The sequence below is a fragment of the Chelonia mydas genome, chromosome 8, assembly GCF_015237465.2.
Source record: "Chelonia mydas isolate rCheMyd1 chromosome 8, rCheMyd1.pri.v2, whole genome shotgun sequence".
In the NCBI taxonomy this organism is placed as follows: domain Eukaryota; kingdom Metazoa; phylum Chordata; order Testudines; family Cheloniidae; genus Chelonia; species Chelonia mydas.
Genome location: NC_057854.1, coordinates 85,411,834 through 85,432,936, shown reverse-complemented (window position 1 = coordinate 85,432,936; position 21,103 = coordinate 85,411,834). Strand labels below are relative to the sequence as shown.

At 43.1% G+C, this 21,103-nt stretch overlaps 1 protein-coding gene across 1 annotated transcript in view; it reads right to left on the bottom strand.

Annotated features, from left to right (window-relative positions):
• Nucleotides 1–21,103, bottom strand: part of ANKRD13C (ankyrin repeat domain 13C) — a 50,847-nt gene that overhangs the window by 6,791 nt on the left and 22,953 nt on the right. The window contains exons 5-11 of the mRNA XM_037907799.2: nt 19,815–19,860; nt 18,720–18,786; nt 14,631–14,775; nt 12,517–12,648; nt 9,955–10,116; nt 1,879–1,958; nt 137–235 (exon numbers count right to left, since the gene is read on the bottom strand). Coding sequence (XP_037763727.1) covers nt 137–235; nt 1,879–1,958; nt 9,955–10,116; nt 12,517–12,648; nt 14,631–14,775; nt 18,720–18,786; nt 19,815–19,860 — 731 coding nt within the window. The remainder of the gene's footprint in view (nt 1–136; nt 236–1,878; nt 1,959–9,954; nt 10,117–12,516; nt 12,649–14,630; nt 14,776–18,719; nt 18,787–19,814; nt 19,861–21,103) is intronic.

The following is a 21,103-nucleotide window of genomic DNA, read 5'->3' as shown; positions in this document are numbered from 1 at the left end:
AGAATCAGGAAAATAAATGTGCATACACTGAGTGGAATACATGTCTGCATCCACATCTCAAAAAACAGTTGCAATACAGGTAACGTAACTGTTTAATTCCACCACATATGAATGTTTACAGACAACTCTGACTTACGATTCAATTCCCAAGGGAAATTCCTGGCTCATGGCTATTGTGGCTTTAAATGTTTTCTTGCTTTCTTTGCACACCAGCTCTCTACCCAAGTGAGGAGCTCTTTAAACAAATAAACAAACAAATAGTTAAAAACACTCGTCAATGGGATGTTTGCTTTTATGAAATAAATAAGTCAGACCTTAAAAAGAGTTAAGATGTGAAAAACATTATTTATGTTTAAGAGAATTAATATGAAATAAGAGCTGCACCTAGGAGAGAAAAGGACGGCATCTTAATTTAGCTTACCATAAGTTCTGGGTAATTCACAGAAAAGCAACAAAAACGATTAAGTAGCTGACATGAAAAAAAAAATTAAAATAGCTGAATATGGATACGTTGTGCTAAATGAGAACTATGGGGGAAGACATGAAAACCAGCCAAGATGGTATGGGAAAGTGTTTAGGGTTGTCCATGGAAGTATAAACAAGATATGCCATAATGAACTTGGGACAGGAAGAGTTTAGACAGAATATAAGATTCCTGCTATGAGATCCATCAGACTGTACAATGGACTCACAACAGAAGCCATGGAAGTTCTTTTGCGGGAGTCGTTTAAAAACAGAATGGATGAAAACACTGGAGAACACAACATAGGACACAATTTTGTACTGGAACAGGACAGATAGAAAACAACAGGCCTTTTCTATCTTTAATTTATATTCATTGGAAATACAGACTAGACATTCATATCCTCTCACATGTTTGTACTTTTGAACACATGATTTATGTTTGGAATAAGCAAAAAAAAAAAAAAAAAAAATCTAATGTTTAATCATTTTCTTTCCCCATATTAATAGATAAGTGTGTGTGCAATTATTCACATCCTTCCTTATATACTTACTTCTGCTACACCTCTATATGTAGATCAGTTAATACCTAAACAAAATCAAGATGTTCATGTCTTATTGAATGATCACATATTGTAAACCTTGCTCTGTATATCACCCTTACTGTTCTTCTTCTAACATCTGAATATGTATTGTGAGCTCTTTGGAACAAGGTCTGTATCTTTACTGGTTTTTGTGAAGCAACTAGGACACTTTTGGGTGCTCAAACATCAAATTATGGAAAGTCTAATCCTACGAAAAACAATTTTTACTCAGCTGCTGAATTTACACAATCTAAACTACAGTTAACAAGTATAAGAGGCAACAAGTAGCTAACTATGGTGTTAGATGAGGACTGCATTTTACACAAAACATGGCTGCTACTGAGAAGTTTCACACATTGTTTCAGAAAATGTGTGCTTCTGGATGTAAATAATGGGTTTGGTCATAAGCTATTTATTACATCTTGCCTGAAGTCAAAACTAAGGTCTATTAATTGGTGCTAGCAATTAATTTGATACTACCTTAAGCATAAATAGGATTGTTGTACATAGAAAGCTTTACTAAAATGTGTTAAACACAGAGCTTAATCTTTTAAGTGTTTAAAGTTTAGGCTTCAGATATCAAGTAGACCACAATCTTACAAAATATTGCTATATTTTCAGTTAATTGCAGTGCAAGATTATATTGTCAAATTATTTATATCTTTCCTGCTACACAACCCCTTTTTTACTCATGCCAGCCTTGTGAAAAGTGTGTTTTACAGGCCAAGGCAAGAAAAATACAGATGCTACGGAGCTGTAAAAACGTAAGCTAAAGAAGGAAAGTATCTACAGCTAAAGACTCCTTGTCTTTAAAAGAAACTGATATACTTACTTTCCATTTTCAGCAGATATGTATTCTTCCCATGTAATTGTGTTGGGTGGAGGTGGAGTAAGGGACTGTCGTCTGACAGGCTGTTAAGGAAAAACAAGTGGTCACTAGCTGTAAAATATTAAGTTATTGCATGGTACTATATTGCTCAAAAGATAAAATTTCACTTTTCAGTCTATAAAACGCATCACTTCACCCCATCCAGTATGAAGCTAGCCAAGTTTAACCGTTTCACCTAATATCTCCACCTCCTGCTCTTCTCTCCCATGATTTTTAACTTTGCATGTGGACACTTGGCTCCAAGCATTAATTCACACAGAAGTCTGCTATTTTAGTGCTGCAATAATCACGAACATCAGGATGACAAGTAACAGGAAAGAAGAGACTGATGGAAATTATGGCTAATGTATACTACAAATAAAATCTTTATGCTGATTGTTCTCATAATACACCTTTTCATCTTGAAAATAAAAAGTACCCTTTAAACTAGATGTTTGGACAATGCTATCATAGCATATTCTTAAAAATAATCCAAAGACTTTAACTTTAAAAAACGACATTGAGGAGAGACTCCTGTACGTCAAGAATATACTGCATAAAGAATTGTTTGGGATTCCAAGAGCTGGTAAAACAAGGAGATAAGTTCCCCCTCCCGGCACTGATCCCTGGCGCTAGCAGAGGACCGGCACTGACCCGTGGCACCGGGCCTTCATCCTCAATAACCGGCACCAGATACCCACTACCGGTCCCCATTGCCGGATCCCAGGCACAGGTCCCCAGTGAGATTGTCCCAGCACCAGTCCCCCACCTTGTCACGGCACCAGCCGTCGGTGCATGGGCCCTCTGCACTGCCGTGGTCCTCACAATTGGGATCTGCTTCCTCTGAGTCTGATGCCGACTTGTACTACTCGAGGCGCATTCGACATAGGTCCGAGAGGCAATGAAGGAGGGAACCACCGGCCTGGCAGCCACAGTGGCCCCCTGGGCTTACCATCAGGCCCAGGGTACCTTTTCAAGGGGGTCAAGATCAGTAGCATCGGAACACCGGCCACCCGACACTCCTAGGGACAGGCCACTCTGTCCCAACCATCCCTTCAGGCTCCAGTCCTGGCAGAGGCGACCCCAACACGGAACCAGCCACAGAGTCGGGCTACAGCGTCCCAGGCTGTAATCGTCACAGGGGCTTGCACCGACCAAGAGGAGGTCAGGGACCCGGAGGAGCAGGAAGACCCAGTACCCCCTCTGGCCACCTCATCTTCTTCCCCTGATGAAGCTGTGGCAGGGGCATCAGCTTTGGGCCCTCCTCCGATTGACCATAGAGCACATTAGGACCTCCTTAGGTCGATTGCCCGCAACTTGGGGTTGCAAACAGAGGAGGTGGTCAAGGCTGAGGACCCCATGGTGGATACTCTCACTCCCGAACGTCCATCACGGGTAGCTCTGCCTTTGATCAAAACTGCTCAAAACAATATGAAGACCCTATGGCAGACCCCGGCCTAAATTCCACTGACTGCCAAAAGCGTGGAGCACAAATACTTTGTCCCTTCAGGGCTATGAATACTTATTCTCACACCTGCAGCCATGCTCTCTGGTTGTGTCAGCGGTTAATGAGAAAGAATGTCAGGGACAGCAAGGACCAGCCCCCAAATCTAAGGAGGCAAAAAGGATGGACCTATTTGGTAGAAAGGTCTACGCCACTGCGGGCCTCCAGCTGAGGATAGCTAACCAGCAAGCTATCCTCAGTAGGTATAACTTCAATTCATGGTCCTCCATGTTGAAGTTCAAAGAACCGATCCCTGCGGATTCTAGGGCTGAATTCTCCGCCATCATAGGAGGAAGGGAAGGCGGTAGCATGGACCCCTCTGCAGGCTTCCCTAGACTCGGATTCGGCCACCCGTATCCTCTCCTCCAGCACAGCTATGAGGAGAACATCATGCCTTCAAGCACCTGTGCTACCCCCAGAAGTGCAGCAAACACTGCAGGACCTTTCCTTTGAGGGCCTGGGGCTCCTTTCAGAGCAGACAGACTGTAAGCTGCACAGCCTGAAAGACTCCAGGGCGACCATGAAGTCATTGGGAATGCATACGCTGGCAACCCAATGCAAACACTTTAAGAACCAACCAAAACAACACCACCACTCATACCCTCCTTGGCCGAGGCACGATTTTTATAGATGAAGGGGCAGGAATGGCAGGCGGAAACCTTCCAACCCCCCTTTGGGGCAAGGTCATGGCCAGTCTAAGCCTTCATCAGGCTCTAAACAGGCCTTTTGAAGATGCGCCTGAGGACGGCGTACGTGCCACACCACCGGACCCTTACCCATGTTTTCTGAATTGTCTATCCCACTTCCACCGTGCTTGGTCCCAAACAACATTGGACTGCTGGGTTCTTCGTTATTCTCTCCAATTCTGCTCCTCCTCTCCCTCCCAACTCCCTTCCCCGTTCCTCTTCAGGGACCCCTCTCATGAGCAACTCCTTATGCAGGAGGTGCAATTGCTCCTCGCCATAGGGGCAGTGGAAGAGGTTCCTCAGGAGCTAAGGGGCAAGGGTTTCTACTCTCGTTATTTCCTAATTCCCAAGGCAAAGGGGGGTCTCAAACCCATTTTAGACCTGCAAGGACTCAACCAGTTCATGGTGAAGTTGAAGTTCCGCATGGTCTCCCTTCCCTGGTTCCGGGAGACTGGTATGCCGCCCTTGACTTGAAAGACACGTACTTTCACATAGCCATTCAACCTGCACACAGACATTTTCTCCAGTTTGCGCTCAACCACAAACACTCAGTTCACGGTCCTCCCATTCGGTCTGTCGACAGCCCCCCGAATATTCACCAAGTGCATGTCGGTCTAGCAGCCTTTCTCCGGAGGAGGCAGATGCAGGTATACCCATACCTAGATGACTAGCTGCTCAGGGGCCGTACCAGACAGCAGGTAGAGTCTCATGCACGATTGGTCAGGTCCACTTTCCAGAGATTAGGAATCCTCATCAATGTGAGCAAGTCAATCTTATCACCGACCCAAAGAACAGAATTCATCAGAGCGGTATTGGATTCGGTACAGGCAAGTGCATTCCTGCCAGAGACCTGTTTCCAGGCCATGACAGAAATTATTCAAAGCCTCAGGTGGTACCCGACCACTACCGCAAGGGGATGCCTGAGTCTCCTGCACATACATAGTCAGGCATGCCAGAATGAGGCTCAGACCCCTTCAGGCATGGCTCGCCCAGATATACCGACTGGGGCACGACCAGCTGGACTCAGTAGTGATGGTGCCAGGACACATACTCGAGTCCCTCCAGTGGTGGCTCAACCCTCAGATTGTGTCCCCTTCAACAGTGCACTGCCTTCCTTGTCCCTAGGAACGGACGCGTCAGATCAAGGTTGGGGGGCACACCTGGGAGATCTCTGAATACAGGGCCTGGGGTCGCAGGACGAGCTCCCCTTCATATCAATATCAGGGAGCTCAGAGCAGTGCAACTGGCGTGCCAAAAACTTTCCAGTCCCAGCTACAAGGCCAAAGCATTGCAGCGATGATGGACAACACCTCTGCTATATTGGACAAACAAACAAACAGGGTGGAACCCGTTCTCCCCCACATGTCAAGAAGCCCTTCAACTATGGGAGTTCTGCATAGCCCACTCAGGATACCTCCAGGTGAATGATCTCCCAGGAGCGCAGAACAAGCTAGTGGATCACCTCAGCAGATCGTTCTACAACCACAAATGGTCCAGATGTTCTTCATCCCATCTTCCAAAGATGGGAATTTCCCCAGGTCGACCCATTCGCCACCCGGAGCAACAAGAAGTGACTTCTGTTCTGCTTCTTCCAGAAACACAGCCCGGGTTCAATCACGGATGCGTTTCTGCTACGTTGGGGAGACCACCTCATGTATGCCTTCCCACCGGTCCCACTCATACACAAGGTGCTGCTCAAGATCCACAGGGACAAACCAGAGGTGATTCTGCTGGCCCCAGCATGGTCCCATCAATATTGGTACACCACGCTTCTGGAGCTGTCAGTGGACACCACGATCATGGTACCACTCGGCCCTGATCTGATCACTCAAGACCATGGTTGCCTCCACCACCCAGACCTCCAATTCCTCCACCTCACAGCCTGGAAGCTTCATGGTTAAACTCCATGGAGCTCCTAATAAAGGAGGTGGTTCTTGGCAGCAGGAAACCTTCCACTAGGGCCACTTATCTAGCCAACTGGAAGAGATTCACTTGCTGGTGTGCCCAGCAACACACACCTCCACTCCAGTCTATACCACTCATCCTGGAGTACCTTCTGCATCTCAAACAGCAGAACCTACCTGCAGCATCCGTCAAGGTGCACCTTGCTGCTATCTCAGCCTTCCACCCGGGAATGTCTGGATGCTCCATGTTCGCCAACCCCATAATAGGACGTTTCCTTAAGGGCTTGGCACACCTATATCCACAGATTAAGGGACCGGTTCCTGCGTGGGACCTTATCCTGGCTCATGGGGCCCCCTTTTGAACAGCTGGCAACTTGCTTCCTGCTCTATTTGTTGTGGAAGGTGGCCTGCCTGGTTGCCATCACATCAGCCAGGCAGGTGTCCAAATTAAAGGCTCTGACCTCCGGCTCACCCTACATGGTCTTTCACAAGGACATGGTGTAGCTCAGGCCTCACCCAGCCTTCCTCCCCAAAGTAGTGTCACAATTCCACACTGGTCAAGACATTTTTCTAACTGTCTTCTATCCTAAGCCTCACACCAGTACCCAAGAGCAGAGGCTGCAGTCACTGGATGTTCGGCAAGCGCTAGCCTTCTACATCAAGCACACGAAACCGTTCAGGAAGTCGAACCAACTGTTCATGACGGTAGCAGACCAGATGAAAGGACTCCCGGTCTCATCTCAAAGACTATCTTCCTAGATCACATCCTGCATCCGCACATGTTACGAGTTAGCCAAGGTCCCAGTCCCTACTCTTACGGCACATTCCACAAGGGCACAAGCCTCATCAGCTGCGTTTCTGGCCCAGGTCCCGATACAAGAGATCTGCAGGGCAGCAACTTGGTCATTGGTGCATATGTTTACTTCTCACTATGCTATCACCCAGCATGACAGAGATGATGCAGCATTCGGCAAGACGGTGCTCTAATCAACTATTCCTTCACTCCGACCCAACCTCCAGGGTAGCACTTGGGAGTCACCTGATTGGAATCAACGTGAACAAGCACTCGAAGAAAAACGGTTACTCACCTTCTTGTAACTGTTGTTCTTCTAAATGTGTTGTTCACATCTATTCCAATACCCACCCTCCTTCCCCTCTGTCGGAGTAGCCGGCAAGAAGGAACCGAAGGGGGGTCAGGTCGGCAGGGTCATTTATTGAGTGCCATGAAGATGCCATTCCAGGGGGCTCCACACTGACCCGGAGCTATTAAGGGAAAACTTTTCGATGACCATACACATGGCATGTACACACCTTGTTGGAATGGACGTGAACAACACATCTCGAAGAACAACAGTTATGAGAAGGTGAGTAACCATTTTCTCTACTCATCCAAGCATATTTCGAGATCAGCGTTCAACACTGTCCTGCAAGTGAACTTCAAGCTTGGCTTGCAAGGGTCACTTACTTAGTAGACCGAAGCAGATAACATTACCAAACTAGGTCATTTCCATTAGCAAAAAGAAAGTGTCTATTTAATACCATGAAACATCATTACACACACCACACTAGGACTTAAATTAGGAATCCAGAATGCTTGCCCAATGTTTTATGGTAGCACTCAAGTGTCAGGTTACATCAGCGGCGGGCAAACTTTTTGGTCTGAGAGCCGCATTGGGCTTCTGAAATTGTATGGAGGGCTGGTTAGGGGAGGCTGTGCCTCCCAAACAGCCAGGCATGGCCCAGCCCCCGCCCCCTATCCGACCTCCTTGCTTCTCGCCCCCTGACAGCCCCCTGGGACTCCTGCCCCATCCAACCCCCCTCCCCGTTCACTGATGGCCCCCCTGGGACCCCTGCCCCATCCACTCCCCCCCCGCTCTTGGTCCCCTGACCACCCCCGGACCCTCTACCCCTAACTGCCCCCCACCACCCCATCCAACCCCCCGTTCCTTCCTGACTGCCCCCTCCGACCCCTGCCCCATCCACCCCCCCACTCCCTGTCCCCTGACCGCCCCCCATCCAACCCCTCCTCTCCTTCCTGACTGCCGCCACCCCGGACCCCGCCCCCATTCAACCCCCCTGTTCCCCGCCCTCCGACCACGCCAACCCCTATCCACGCCCCTGCCCTCTATCCAACCCCCCACCGAGCACCGGTGGCTGGCAGCACAGCTGCACCAGGAGGAGCAGCTGCGCCATGCAGCACAGAGCACCGGGTCAGGCCAGGCTCTGCAGCTGTGCTGCCCCAGGAGCTCGCCCCTCCTGCTGCCCAGAGCGTTGCGCTGCCAGCGCGGCGAGGTGAGGCTGCGGGGGAGGGGCCAGGGGCGACCTTTCAGGGCCAGGAGCTCAGGGGCAGGGCAGGACAGTCCCATAGGCCGGATGTGGCCCACGGGCCGTAGTTTGCCCACCTCTGGATTAGATGGATTACTGTCTGGCTGATTTTAGAAGGTAAATCTATTCCGAGATCAGTTCTACTGTGTTTATGCTTTAAAAATCACCTATTCTCACCAATGTAAGTGCCTGCTAAAGCAATAGAAAACTAGTGAAAATGTAAAAGTGTCATTAATTCCAAATAAATAAATTACCACATTTATTGTAGGATTTGAGAGCTTTCTATCTACTGAAGTTAATCTCTTCCAATGGAAATTGGACATGCCTGTAGCTTGCTAAAACATTGCTTGTGGATCCCTGTTCCAGGATGATGGTGGAAGGATGCTACTCTCCATTACCATATGTATTCAGAAACTGAATGTACAATTATTAAGTTAGGGAAAGGTTTTAAAATTCGTAGTAAATTCTCAAAACCCAGTATTTATATATCTACTGGCAAGATTTTCAGAAACAGGTGTCTGATGTTAAACATTTAAAAAAAAAAATCCTGGCTCTATATTCTTAGCACACAAGTCAAAATGTACTAGAATCCTATTCTCTGAAACACTGCGGTCCAGAAAGACACCCATATAATTGCACAACCTGGCACAACTGCACAGTCCTTCCTTACTAAGATTGAACTCACTATCCATGTAAAAATAGTAAGTTGCTTGGCTGCTCTAATAAATCCCCCAAGCAGCAAGTCCACTGTGACGAGTTAGATATTAGTAACATCAAGTAATTCCAATGCTCCCCCACCTCCACTGCCTCCCCACAAGCATAACATCCCTGCAGTCATTTTATGCTGGATGATTTTAACACACAAAAAACTCGACAAAGAGAAAATATTAAATCAATTCACCACATAGTTGAACTCCTCATGCTTTGACTTCATGTAGCAGTTTGCTTTCTTTACATTATGATCAATGAAATATTTGCTATCTATTGAAAGTAACTACAATTAACTCAAAGATAGTAAAGTGATATCCATGCCTTCCTTATATTACCAAAGAGCGTAGGCCACAAAAGTTGGAATGCATAAAGTTTACCTGAAAATTATGAGACAAAGACTAAAAACACAAAAGTACATTCAAACATTTAGGATAGTGCGAAGACTGTAAGTCAGTGGTTCTAACTATTTGGTGAATCATTTCCCAGTTCATGAAGGAAAGAGGAAAACTACATTTTAAGGCTAATCCTGCCCAAAGCTCTAAACAACTGGCCTGATAAGGTACTTAAAAAAGGAACCATCCAGAAACCAGGTCTTGGATAAAATCTGCCTGCCACCTCTATAAAGTGCTCTAGAGGGGAACAGCACTAACAAAATGACGACCTTCAAAGCAACATTCTAAACTAGAACCAAAAAATCCTGTCAAATAGAAAATGAAAATATTCTGATTCAGTCAGCTAAAAAGAACTCCACCTTATTGTAAAAGCCATCATGAAAGATCAAGGGATCACTCACTGAAATATTCAGTATAATCAGAAGGAATTTAACAGGGGAAAGACCATATTGATTAGAGTTATAAACCAGTTCAGATGTTTTAAACTAAGATTTATACAGATAACAAGCTAACTATACCTCAAAATTTTGTTCCATCAAGTTACCACCTTTACTCAGGCTTTCCATGATGGCCTTATTTCGAAGAATATCCTCCTCACTGAGATGTTCTCTTCTTTTCCTAGATTCTAAAACAAGTCCATTGACCAAGTAGAAGTCTGCCAAGAAGTTTCCTACTCTTTCCTGTAAGATAGATATTTGAATTAATGAACTCAAAAGCTATGGTAAAATAACTTAAAACAGGAATATTCAAAGACTAAAACGACTATTACATGAAAGGAAATAAATGTAAGTATATAAGAATGAATGTTATTCTTTAAGTCACCTGTACTGACAGAGCACTTGCATTAACACTGAATATCTCCAACAATGTAAATGCAAGTGCAGCAGAAACACTGGTTGCCCTTGCAAGGATTTCTTTGGGGATAAAAACTTACGTTAGCAAGAAACATCTACTTATGTCAGAATTTCCCAAAGAGCAAATCTGAAGATGGCAAGGGAAAACATGGTTTTTCTTCTGTGCCTGGTACGTTCTAGAACAGCTGACTGTGTCAATTGATATTTTTTTATACAGAACTTATTTTTTGCATATAAAATGGAAAAAGTAAGTTATAAGAACATGTTCAGATATGAGCTAACTTTTGAGTGACATCACCTAATGCTTCAAAAGAAGGCAAAAATCTTACCCCACACAGGAAGACAACTGGCAGTATATCTATACCTAAGGAGGAAAAACATTCCTTTCATTCCCTTACAAGTGAGCGCTAGTACCTCACAGACAGGTTGGATTCTCCATGTGTCTAGGTTGAATAGCAGGAAGTGTTAGTTTATTTAATCCTTTAAAAAACCACTGCTAAATTATTTGCCATTACTCTTGGTATTACTGTATGCAGCTTAGTAATTTAAAATTATAAATGGCATTACTTTCTACTTTACAGCTTTGAATGTCTCTACTCTTATAGAATGAGATAAGAAATAGTAGCCCCACACAATTTTTGTTAACTCCTTTAATTGTTTATAATTCCTCAGGGCCTGATCTTAGGAAATGCTAAGTACCACCTCCTGTGTTCAATGGAACATAAAGAAGCTTGTAGGATCAGGGCCTTATTTCCCATATTTTAGCCTCATCCCTCCCAAACTGCCTTTCTGCACTAAATAATCCTAGAGTAGGTCATCTCCAATATCACAGGTAGATCCCCAACCACATCTCTCTGACCACTGTTGATATTTTGTGGGCCTATTCTATCTCTGCTTCATCCTCTTGGAGATGACCAAACCTGAACAAGTATAAGGTACTGGCATTCTGTATTTTCACAGGGTCTACAGCTGTAAGAGCAATAACAATTGTAGAGAGTTTGGGTTTTTTCCCCCTGGTTAATTAAAATTAATGTAGATTTCTGCAAGCTCTAAATGTATCTTGGCAAAGTGCGAATACAGTGAGCTGTATTTTGTGTTTGTACCTGACAATGGTGCAGTCTAGTGTAGATTTTGGTGGAATCAGAAGACACCGGGGCATAAAGTGTATTGAGCTCAATTTCTACCCAGAGTTCCAAATTAGCAGGTGTTTCTTCAAAAATGATCAGCCAGAGCACAGTTAAAGTTGGTGCACCAAAGAGCACTGGGCGTCTGAAGTGCCTGCTGACTAAGCTGACTTTTAACTGTTGCATTTTTCAGGTGAATCCCCATGGGATTTTTACATTGTATGCTTTAAAAAAAATTAATAAAGTTCTATTCTTGCATAATCTTTGTATCTGCCTTTGCTGTCTGGGATCTGGAATGTCAGAGGCATGGGCAGAGCACCTAGGTCAGCTGATTATTGCCTCACCTTTCATCTTGCCTGCCCTGAATGGGGAGCTGGTAGGAGAACTAGATGAAGCAAAGACTGGCTGAAAACTGCATGCTGGCAAGAGGGGAGTGGTTTGACAAGGGACCTAGCAAATGCTGTCAGCTATCAGAAATGGCCCTTGGGAGTTTTTAAGTTGAAGTGTTTTCATTAGCCAGAGATAATAAAAGGAGTGCCTGAACAATAACCGCTATGACTTCTCTTCATCCCATCCTCTGAAAAGGAATTAATATACTTTCTGCCATTGTTTTGGTTTCTATCTAATGTTTTAATATGTCAACTATTATTGTGGCATCTATAAACTGATTCTGTCCAAGCTATAGCAACATGTTTAAACATCTTCATTCTCAAGTCTTCATTACAAGATCTTGAATTTGCCTACTCCTCTACTTCCGACTTCAGGTCTTCATAATCTCTTGTTCACTCCCTACTTCTACTGTGGAATACTGCACTTTTCTGTCTCCTTTCCTGTCTCTTCACAATGGGTCCAAGATCCTTTTACTACGCTTCTTACACTGCCTGCACTGTCTGGCACAGACTCTGCTTCAACCATGAACTTAAAAAACCCTCTTCCTCCATGGCTTACAACTCAAAGAGAGGTGAGATTTAACATGATAAAAATGTTGAAGACAAACACTCCTTACTCTCCTCTTTTGCATTAACACCGTCTGCCAGTGCTATTTTGAGCACAGTAACAAAGAAAGGGCTGGATAAGACAGAGAGGCTCTGTTCAGACTTACTGTTTTGTCTTCTCTGAAAAGCCATCCTGTTTGGGCACGCGTGAAGGTAATTGATTTGGTTGATAATGTTGCTGAATAAATATCACTGCTCATTAAAATGTCAACTTCCTCCTCCGTTTCCATCTCAGATTCCTGGAACAAAAGAAATCCTAAAATACTGAACAGTACTTACTGATTATTTTAAACTTTCTCATTTTTACAAGCAGACTGTACATGAATAAGCCTTATACTTTAATTGGACAATTTTTCTCCCCCAGAAAATTACGGATGCTTCAAGAACTAGTTATTTTATTAGAATTATTCAAAAAATGTCTTATAACATTGGCATTGTAGTACCTTATACAATTGGTATTACGGAAGGAGGCACATGGTCTAAAACTGTGCCAGCCAAATATACTAATAATTCAGTGTACGGGTACAGTCTCAACTAGTTTAACATTACTATACCACCAATGGAAAAACAGATTCGAACACAGTTTGTCTGGTACTGGGGGGGAGGGGGACCCCCAAACAGCATCACTAGTCCCTAACTTCAGTGGTTGATGTGGCGATACGTTTACAACTCTGCTCCAATTTTTCCCTGTTTCTGTGGAAAGGGACAGATAGCTGTCTAAAATCAGTTAAGAAGCTTTAAAGTTATTATTTGAAAGCACCTTGCCCCATTTTGTTGATTTTACATCACTATCGATGTAAACAGCAGCTTAAAGTCTTTGCTTCAAGAGGCTTAAAAGTATCCAGTATTTCGCATACTTTGTGCTGATGCAGATTGTTTGCTACATACAGTGCCTAAACAGGTTCATAGGTTATAAAGGCCAGAAGATACCATTGTGATCATCTAGTCCAGGGGTTCTCAAACTGGGGCTTGGGACCCCTCAAGGGATCACAATGTTATTACATTGGGGGGGGGCGCGCGCGCGCGGGGGTCACGAACTGTCAGCCTCCGACCCAAACCCCGCTTTGCCTCCAGCATTTATAATGATATTAAATATATTTAAAAGTGTTTTTAATTTATAAGGGGGGGGTCACACTCAGAGGTTTGCTATGTGAAAGGGGTCAAAACTTAAGGGGTATAAAACTTTGAGAACCACTGATCTACCTAGTTGGGCACATGACCGCCTGCATAACACAAGCCATAGGACTTCCTGAATTAATTCCAATTTAAATAAAAGCACGTATTTTAGAAAAAACATCCAGTCTTGATTTAAAAAGGACAGTGTAATGATGGAGAATCCACCATCTTGGTAAATTGTTCCAACAGTTAAATTACATTCACTGTTAATAATCTACCCCTTATTTCTAGTCTGAATTTTTCTAGCTTCAACTTCCAGCCATTGTATCTTGTTTGTCTGCTAGACTTAAGAGTCCCATTATCATACCTTGGTTCCCCATGTAGATACTTATAGACCGCTCAAGTCACCCTTTAACCTTCTATTTGTTTAGCTAAACAGATTGAGTGCTTTGAGTCTATAACTATAAGGCTTGTTTTCTAATTCTTTAATCATTCTCGTGGCCCTTCTCCAAACCCTCTTCAATTTATCAACATCCTTCTTGAACTGGGAACACCAGAACTGGACACAGTATTCCAGCAGCAGTTGCACCTGTGCCAAAAACAGAAGCAATATAATCTCTATTCCCACTTGAGAGTCCCCTGTTTATATTTCTAAGGCTCCCACTCACTCTTTTGACCAGTGTCACATTGAGAGCTCATGGCATGTCTGGCTGATTATTCACCACGATCCTCACATCTTTCAGAGTTAAGGCTTCCCAAGATAGCATGTCCCCATCCTGTAAGCATGGCCTATATTCTTTGTTCCTGCATGTATTGGCTATATTAAAAACGCATTGTTTGCTTGGGCCCAGCTTCCCAAGCAATGCTGCTCACTCTGTCAGTGACCTGTCCTCTTGATTATTTACCATCCCCCCAACCATTGTGTCATCGGCAAGATTTTCTTGTAGAACGCTTACCTCATTGCTAAGTATTACTTAAACCCTAGTTGGGTACAGACCCTGACTTTTTAGGAGAATACCCATTTAATATAAGTATTTCATGAGTGCTGAAAACACATAGGTATAAGGTAACATGTTTAACATCATCTATATATGCAGTTGCTCACCTCATGATGTATTCGCTGGTAAACTTTTTGTTCGTTGTCTAAAACTACAAAAGATTCAGAGGGTGCTGCATCACCATTGAAAATGAAGCTTAAATCCCCTCGTTGGCACTTCATGTCAGTAAAGTCTATGAGAGTTGTGTCAAGCCTGTGGAAATATACCCATGGTAAAGCACCTTTGCAAAAGGAATTATCCACAAATGTTCAAATATACAAATGAGTTCTATTAGCATCCAAAAGCACTGCTTTTTCCCCCCCAAAGTACTTCCCCCCAAAGTAAAGTCTACATTTTCATTGTGTTTTAATACAGTTATTATTGCAAATTTCACTTCTACAAATAGGCAACAAACTACTACTTTTTGCTTATACAATAAATTCCAAATGTAGTAAAGATATCTGTATAAATGCAAATTAACAGGTTGTGGCACAAATGCATAGGAAAATGTATAGCATTCAATTATATGAATGTGGTGAAATGTACAGAATTCAATGTGACTTAGTCCTACATTACAAATACAGTTCAGGGGATATTTGTGTTACTTTCATGGCAAAAGATAATGCTTTCCCTTCGTATTGTAGGAATACAATAGAATTATAAATGGAAAACATTTTAAGAAAAGCTGCCACTGCATCCTTTTGCCCTCAAAACTGCATGGTATCAGGATACTGACTGATTTTACCTGGCAAATACATGGAGAGGAACTTCCCTAAACATAAGTGGCCACATTCTGATACGTGTTACTCAATGTGAGTGAGGATTACTGAACAGTTCACTGATTGCAGCAAGGTTGCAAGTAATGGAATCAGGATCTGGCCCAAATTGAGAAAAGGACCAGCGTGAACTTTGCACTGTCTTGTTTTTGTCATATTTAGCTAGACTATTTCTAGCCTTTTAATTTTTTTTTTGTACTTTCAGCAGCATAGGCATAGGGAATACTTCTACTGACCTGTCAAATTAAGAGTTGAGTGGAGCATGAAGTGTTTCCTGATATAAGTCCTGAGGGCTGCCTCCAAAATACATGTTTTTATAGACAGCTAAAGCCACCAGATTTGTTTGGTCTAACAGCCACTAGATCTTAAGTTATATTTTTAAACTCAGTTATGCCATTTATTCATCTTTTTAAGTCAAGACAATATAGGGTATTCTCGTGTAGATTCACTCTCAGCTCCCATTACCATTAATGCAATTAGAATGTGCGCAAAGAGATGAGACTCAGGCTGGTCTCAGAGAGATCTGACCTAAAAAGTCAGAACATATTTCTGTGTTAAAAGCTTTAAAGAGAGCAGCAGTTTCTCTGAATAATTTATTATTCTGATTTTTTTTATTTTGGAGCTTAAAAGGAAGAGACACTTGAATCCAACAAAGAATACTACAGCTAATTAAAGAGCTGTCCTGGAAAAGTTGTAGAAACAAAATGGTTTAACTCTTGCCTCTCAGAATTTGAACATTTGTTCTCTGAAATTATAGTAACGTTTGCCACTGATGTTTTATAGAGCAGTCACATTTTTGAATATCTGAAATCTGCTTTAATTCAAATAATGTTTAAAAATATATTTAACTCACTGAGACATGAATTTGTTACATGACAAATAGTTGGGTACAATTGAACTATTTGTTCCTGGAACTGACTCAGTAAGAAATTAACCAAAATTCATTCTCCAACCATTTGAATTTAAGTTATAGTTATCACTGTCTAGTTAAGTTTTAGAAGCACTTCAGTAATTACAACACATGTTAGTCAAGAGCATCATCTGAGCTGACTTCTAAGAAAACCAACTTTAACACCTAGGAGAGCAGAAAGCTGCATTCCAATGGACAAGAATATCAGAAAACACTTACTCCAAAGATTTTAAAAACACACTATGCCCTGGTCTACACTAGGACTTTAGGTCGAAATTAGCAGCGTTAAATCGATGTAAACCTGCACCTGTCCACACGATGAAGCCCTTTATTTCGACTTAAAGGGCTCTTAAAATCGATTTCCTTACTCCACCCCAACAAGTGGATTAGCGCTTAAATCGGCCTTGCCGGGTCGAATTTGGGGTACTGTGGACACAATTCGACGGTATTGGCCTCCGGGAGCTATCCCAGAGTGCTCCATTGTGACTGCTCTGGACAGCACTCTCAACTCAGAGGCACGATTGTTTGCCATTCCTCTGACGCAGGGAGGGGCGACTGACGACACGGCTTACAGGGTTGGCTTACAGGGAGCTAAAATCAACAAAGGGGGTGGCTTTACATCAAGGAGTATTTCAGGCAGGATTTCACAGAGGGTTCCAATAAGAAATGGTGCACCTAAGTTATTGTTCTTATTGGAACAAGGAGGTTAGTCTGGCCTCTGATTGATACATGGCTAGATTTACCTCGCTGCACCTTCTCTGTGAGTGACTGCAGTGTGACCTAGAGGAATGAGTCCCCTAGATGGGGGGCGGGGAGGCGGGGGAAGCAAATGAGTACAAAACAAATCTGGTCTATTTCTTGTTTTGATACACTCCATCTATCTTTTACATCTTTGGCTGGCAGCAGACGGTGCAGAAGGACTGCATGCCATCCACATCTCATGGCTGCTCGGCAGAAGATGGTACAATAGGACTGCTAGCCATCCTCATCTCTTGCCTGCCCAGCAGAAGATGATGCAGTAGGACTGCTAGCAATCCGTATCACCTGCCTGCTCACCATAAGATGGTTCAATAGGACTGACTGCAGGACTAAAGAGAATGACTTGATCAAGTCACTCCAAATTTAGTCCCTGCGCCCATCTCTGCCCAGACGCTCCTGATCGACCTCACACAGGCGACCAGGAGCACCTTGGACATGACGATGACGGCTACCAGTCCTATTGCACCGTCTGCTGCCACAAGACAATGGGTTGCTGCTGCTGTGTAGCAATGCAGTACCGTGTCTGCCAGCACCCAGGAGACATACGGTGACAGGGAGCTGAGCGGGCTCCATGCTTGCTGTGGTATGGCATCTGCACAGGTAACTCAGGAAAAAAGGTGCGAAACGATGGTCTGCCCTTGCTTTCACGGAGGGAGGGAGGGAGGGAATGGGGGCCTGACGATATGTACCCAGAACCACCCACAACAATGTTTTAACCCCATCAGGCATTGGGATCTCAACCCAGAATTCCAATGGGCAGCGGAGACTGCGGGAACTGGGGGATAGCTACCCACAGTGCAACGCTCCAGAAGTCGACTCTAGCCTCGGTACTGTGGAAGCACTCCGCTGAGTTAATGCACTTAGAGCATTTTCTGGGGACACACACACACTCAAATATATAAAACCGATTTCTAAAAAACCGACTTCTATAAATTTGATCTAATTTCGTAGTGTAGACATACCCTAAGCTGCCTTTGGAAGCATTTACAGAATTGAATCAAGTAAGAATTTAGATTTGGCCCCAAAGAATCTAAAAGGCAACAAATGGAGACGATTTATTCAGATATCTGTGTCCAAAGAGATTTTTTTCATTAGAGTGTTCTTTGATGCTTGGTCACTTGAAACTGGACAAGTTATAATGCGCTTCACCCACATCCTACAAAACACTGTTATACAACAGGTCTCTCTATTTACAGATTTTCCTTGACTAAATTTCTTCCCTTAATTTTACCCTATTACTCCTAATTATACCCCTAAGATAGAGTTAAGTACAGTCAACAATAATAGCCCACTCCTGTTCGATATTCGAATAATTGTAAATGCTTGTTTGATTCACTTCCATACAGACCCCCGAAACCTAACCATTACATAAAGGAATTTTTAATTTAAACAGAACTAAACCTTTACAACTAGTTCAGAATGCAGATCTCAGTTATTTGCAAGGCAGTTCTATTCTGTTAAATAAACAACAGGTTTTTTTTGTTTTTAAAAAGGACAATGTGCAACTTAAACTCCTTCCACTTCCCACGCCCTTTTAAACAAAATCATGCAAGCATAACACTATTTCGGAAAGCTCTACAGGCTGGAGCCATTATAGCCTTCAAACCGCTACCAAAAGTGATATTTCAGTTGCACTGTTGGAGTTCTGTAATAAACACTTAGTTTTATAACTTAAGTTTACAATAGTACAAACCAGTACTGATATTACTTACCTGATATTTATACCTTGTTTGTATATTTTACACGCATCGGAAGGCAGAATTCGGGAAAGTAAAGGCACTATATGTGTAAAAGAAAAGTATTAATACTGAACAAAACATAAGAAATATAACTAAGTACTTCTGTGCAACCGTATCTCAGCAATATACATTTAATAAAACACTGCAAATTTCACCCATCTTCAGATATTGCTGTATTTTAAGTATAGAACTATGCCCATTAGTTACACTTATATCTAAAACCTCAAGTGAACATTAAACCAGCAGTGAAACTGGGCATCAGGACAGTCTTATAATATTAATATGTGAGAAGACAGATATAAAACAACTGACTGCATTTTTTAAAGCATCATTTGTTTTACAGCAGTAAAAAAGTTAATGGTTAAAAATGCCCCAGAATGTTCTGAGTGGCATTATAAAGGCACAAAACAAATTGCAGAGTCAATTGAACCTACTGAGAAGAGGAATAATTGCTCTGAAATGCACTGTCCAGGATGATGTTCTTCTGAAACTGGATTTACACAAAGAGGGGCTCAACCATAGATCAACAGGATGGGATAGTTTAGGGAAAGCCATTACAGAATGCACTCCACTCAAGGCTGTGCTGCTCACCATTGCGGGAGATTGGTGGTGGAACCACAATACAGTTCTTGCTATACTCCTGGTTCCTATTTTCTCTGGCAAAGGCTGACTGCCATATCAAGGCATTGTGAACCAGGCCTCAGCATCACCACACTAGGAAGGCCCAGTTCCCTCCCTGTCTGGCCCTTTCTGACACTGCACACCTATACAGAAAGGTGCAGGTGCCAGCTCGACAGACAGAGCACAATTTACTTTGTAACATACCAAGTTGTTGCTACATGTACATCTCCTCAACAAATTTTCGTAGCTCAGCAGATGCTTATTTTTCCATGCTTCAATTCCAAATTGGCTTTGAAATTCTGCACACAACATCTAAAAGGAAGGAGGGGTCTCCGTGGGGTTTAATTTTTTTCTTTCAACAATGCTGAAGTCTAATTTTAGGGGGATACTACAGATTCCCTTTCTGTGCAGCTGCCAGAACATAAAGATAGGTAGTATGGCTCTTACCCCAACTTTGAAAATCCCAGTGAAGTTCTAGATAGAAGTCACCTAGCTGTGAAAAAAATATGAATATATCATTAGCTTGACAGCTGTTTAACATTTCTGGGAAGACACGCAAAATGCAAATTTCATCTTGAGAAAGGGTAGATAAAACGAAGACAGGGTATCAGTGAATAAAAAAAAAATCTAGCGTTCGTTCCTCCAATGTTATCACCTGAAAAACAATTAAATTAACATTTCTTAATTCCAACTAGAGCAGAGTGAATATGATGAAGTTACAAATTGAGAGGCTAAACTGCCCATTAGTACCTTTATTTCTGAATTTCTTTATTTGCAATCATTCAAGCTTTTCTTGGCCTGGGGACAAGCAGTTTGTTGTAAATATCCAATATTAAAAATTCAGGCTATGTCAGCTACTTTGATTGAACACCCCAGTCAGGAAGCACTGCTTGTCCCATAATTAGGGAAGTATAACTCTATTATACTGAGAAATATAACTCTATTATAAACATTCATATTTACAAGTTCAAAATTGTGCTTTCTTCAAATTTCTGCATAAGAATAGTTGCAGAAAGCAAAAACAAAAAGGGATAGGAGTAAAGTACTTTTTCAAGCATTTTTTTTTTAAATAACAACTTGAGGTATTCATCCATTTCTAATCTCAACATGGAGATTAGAAAAATGATCTTGTGTCAGCGTGAAAGAGGAATACCCTCCATGTGACAGAGTTGGGCCGGATGGCTACAGGAGAGTAATTTTTTTTTTTTTAAAGCACAAAAGAATTTTATTTGTGTAACACTTACAAAAAATCACCAAAAGGGATAAAGCAAAACTATGCAACAAAACAAAAGCAAACGCAAGGTATGACACAGCAGCCTTCAGGAGGGAGAAGCGTTCAGGCTAGCCTGGGCCCAGAGCGGGGGGGCTTCCTCGACACTCATGGTCTTCCACCCCCTCGAGTTACCTAGTGCCACGCCCAGTGTCACCGACTATTCCTCTCCTGAGAGTGCCCAACAAGATGGGCATGGCTGTGGGGTGGGTGGTTTGGGGGTGGGGGGACGTACACCCACGTGTGATAGGACCCCTCCTAGGTGACAGTGATGATGGTATCCACAGCGGCAACGGCTGGGGCCTCTCGCTCTTCCTCTCAATCAAAGGGTCAGATGGAGGGAACCAGACGGGATCACCGAGCAGAGAACCTCGGACAGCGCCCACCGCTCCTCGAAGGCGTCAAGGGACCCTAGCCGCAGCGAGATTGCTTTCGCTACGATTTTGTAGTCCATGCTTAGGAGAGA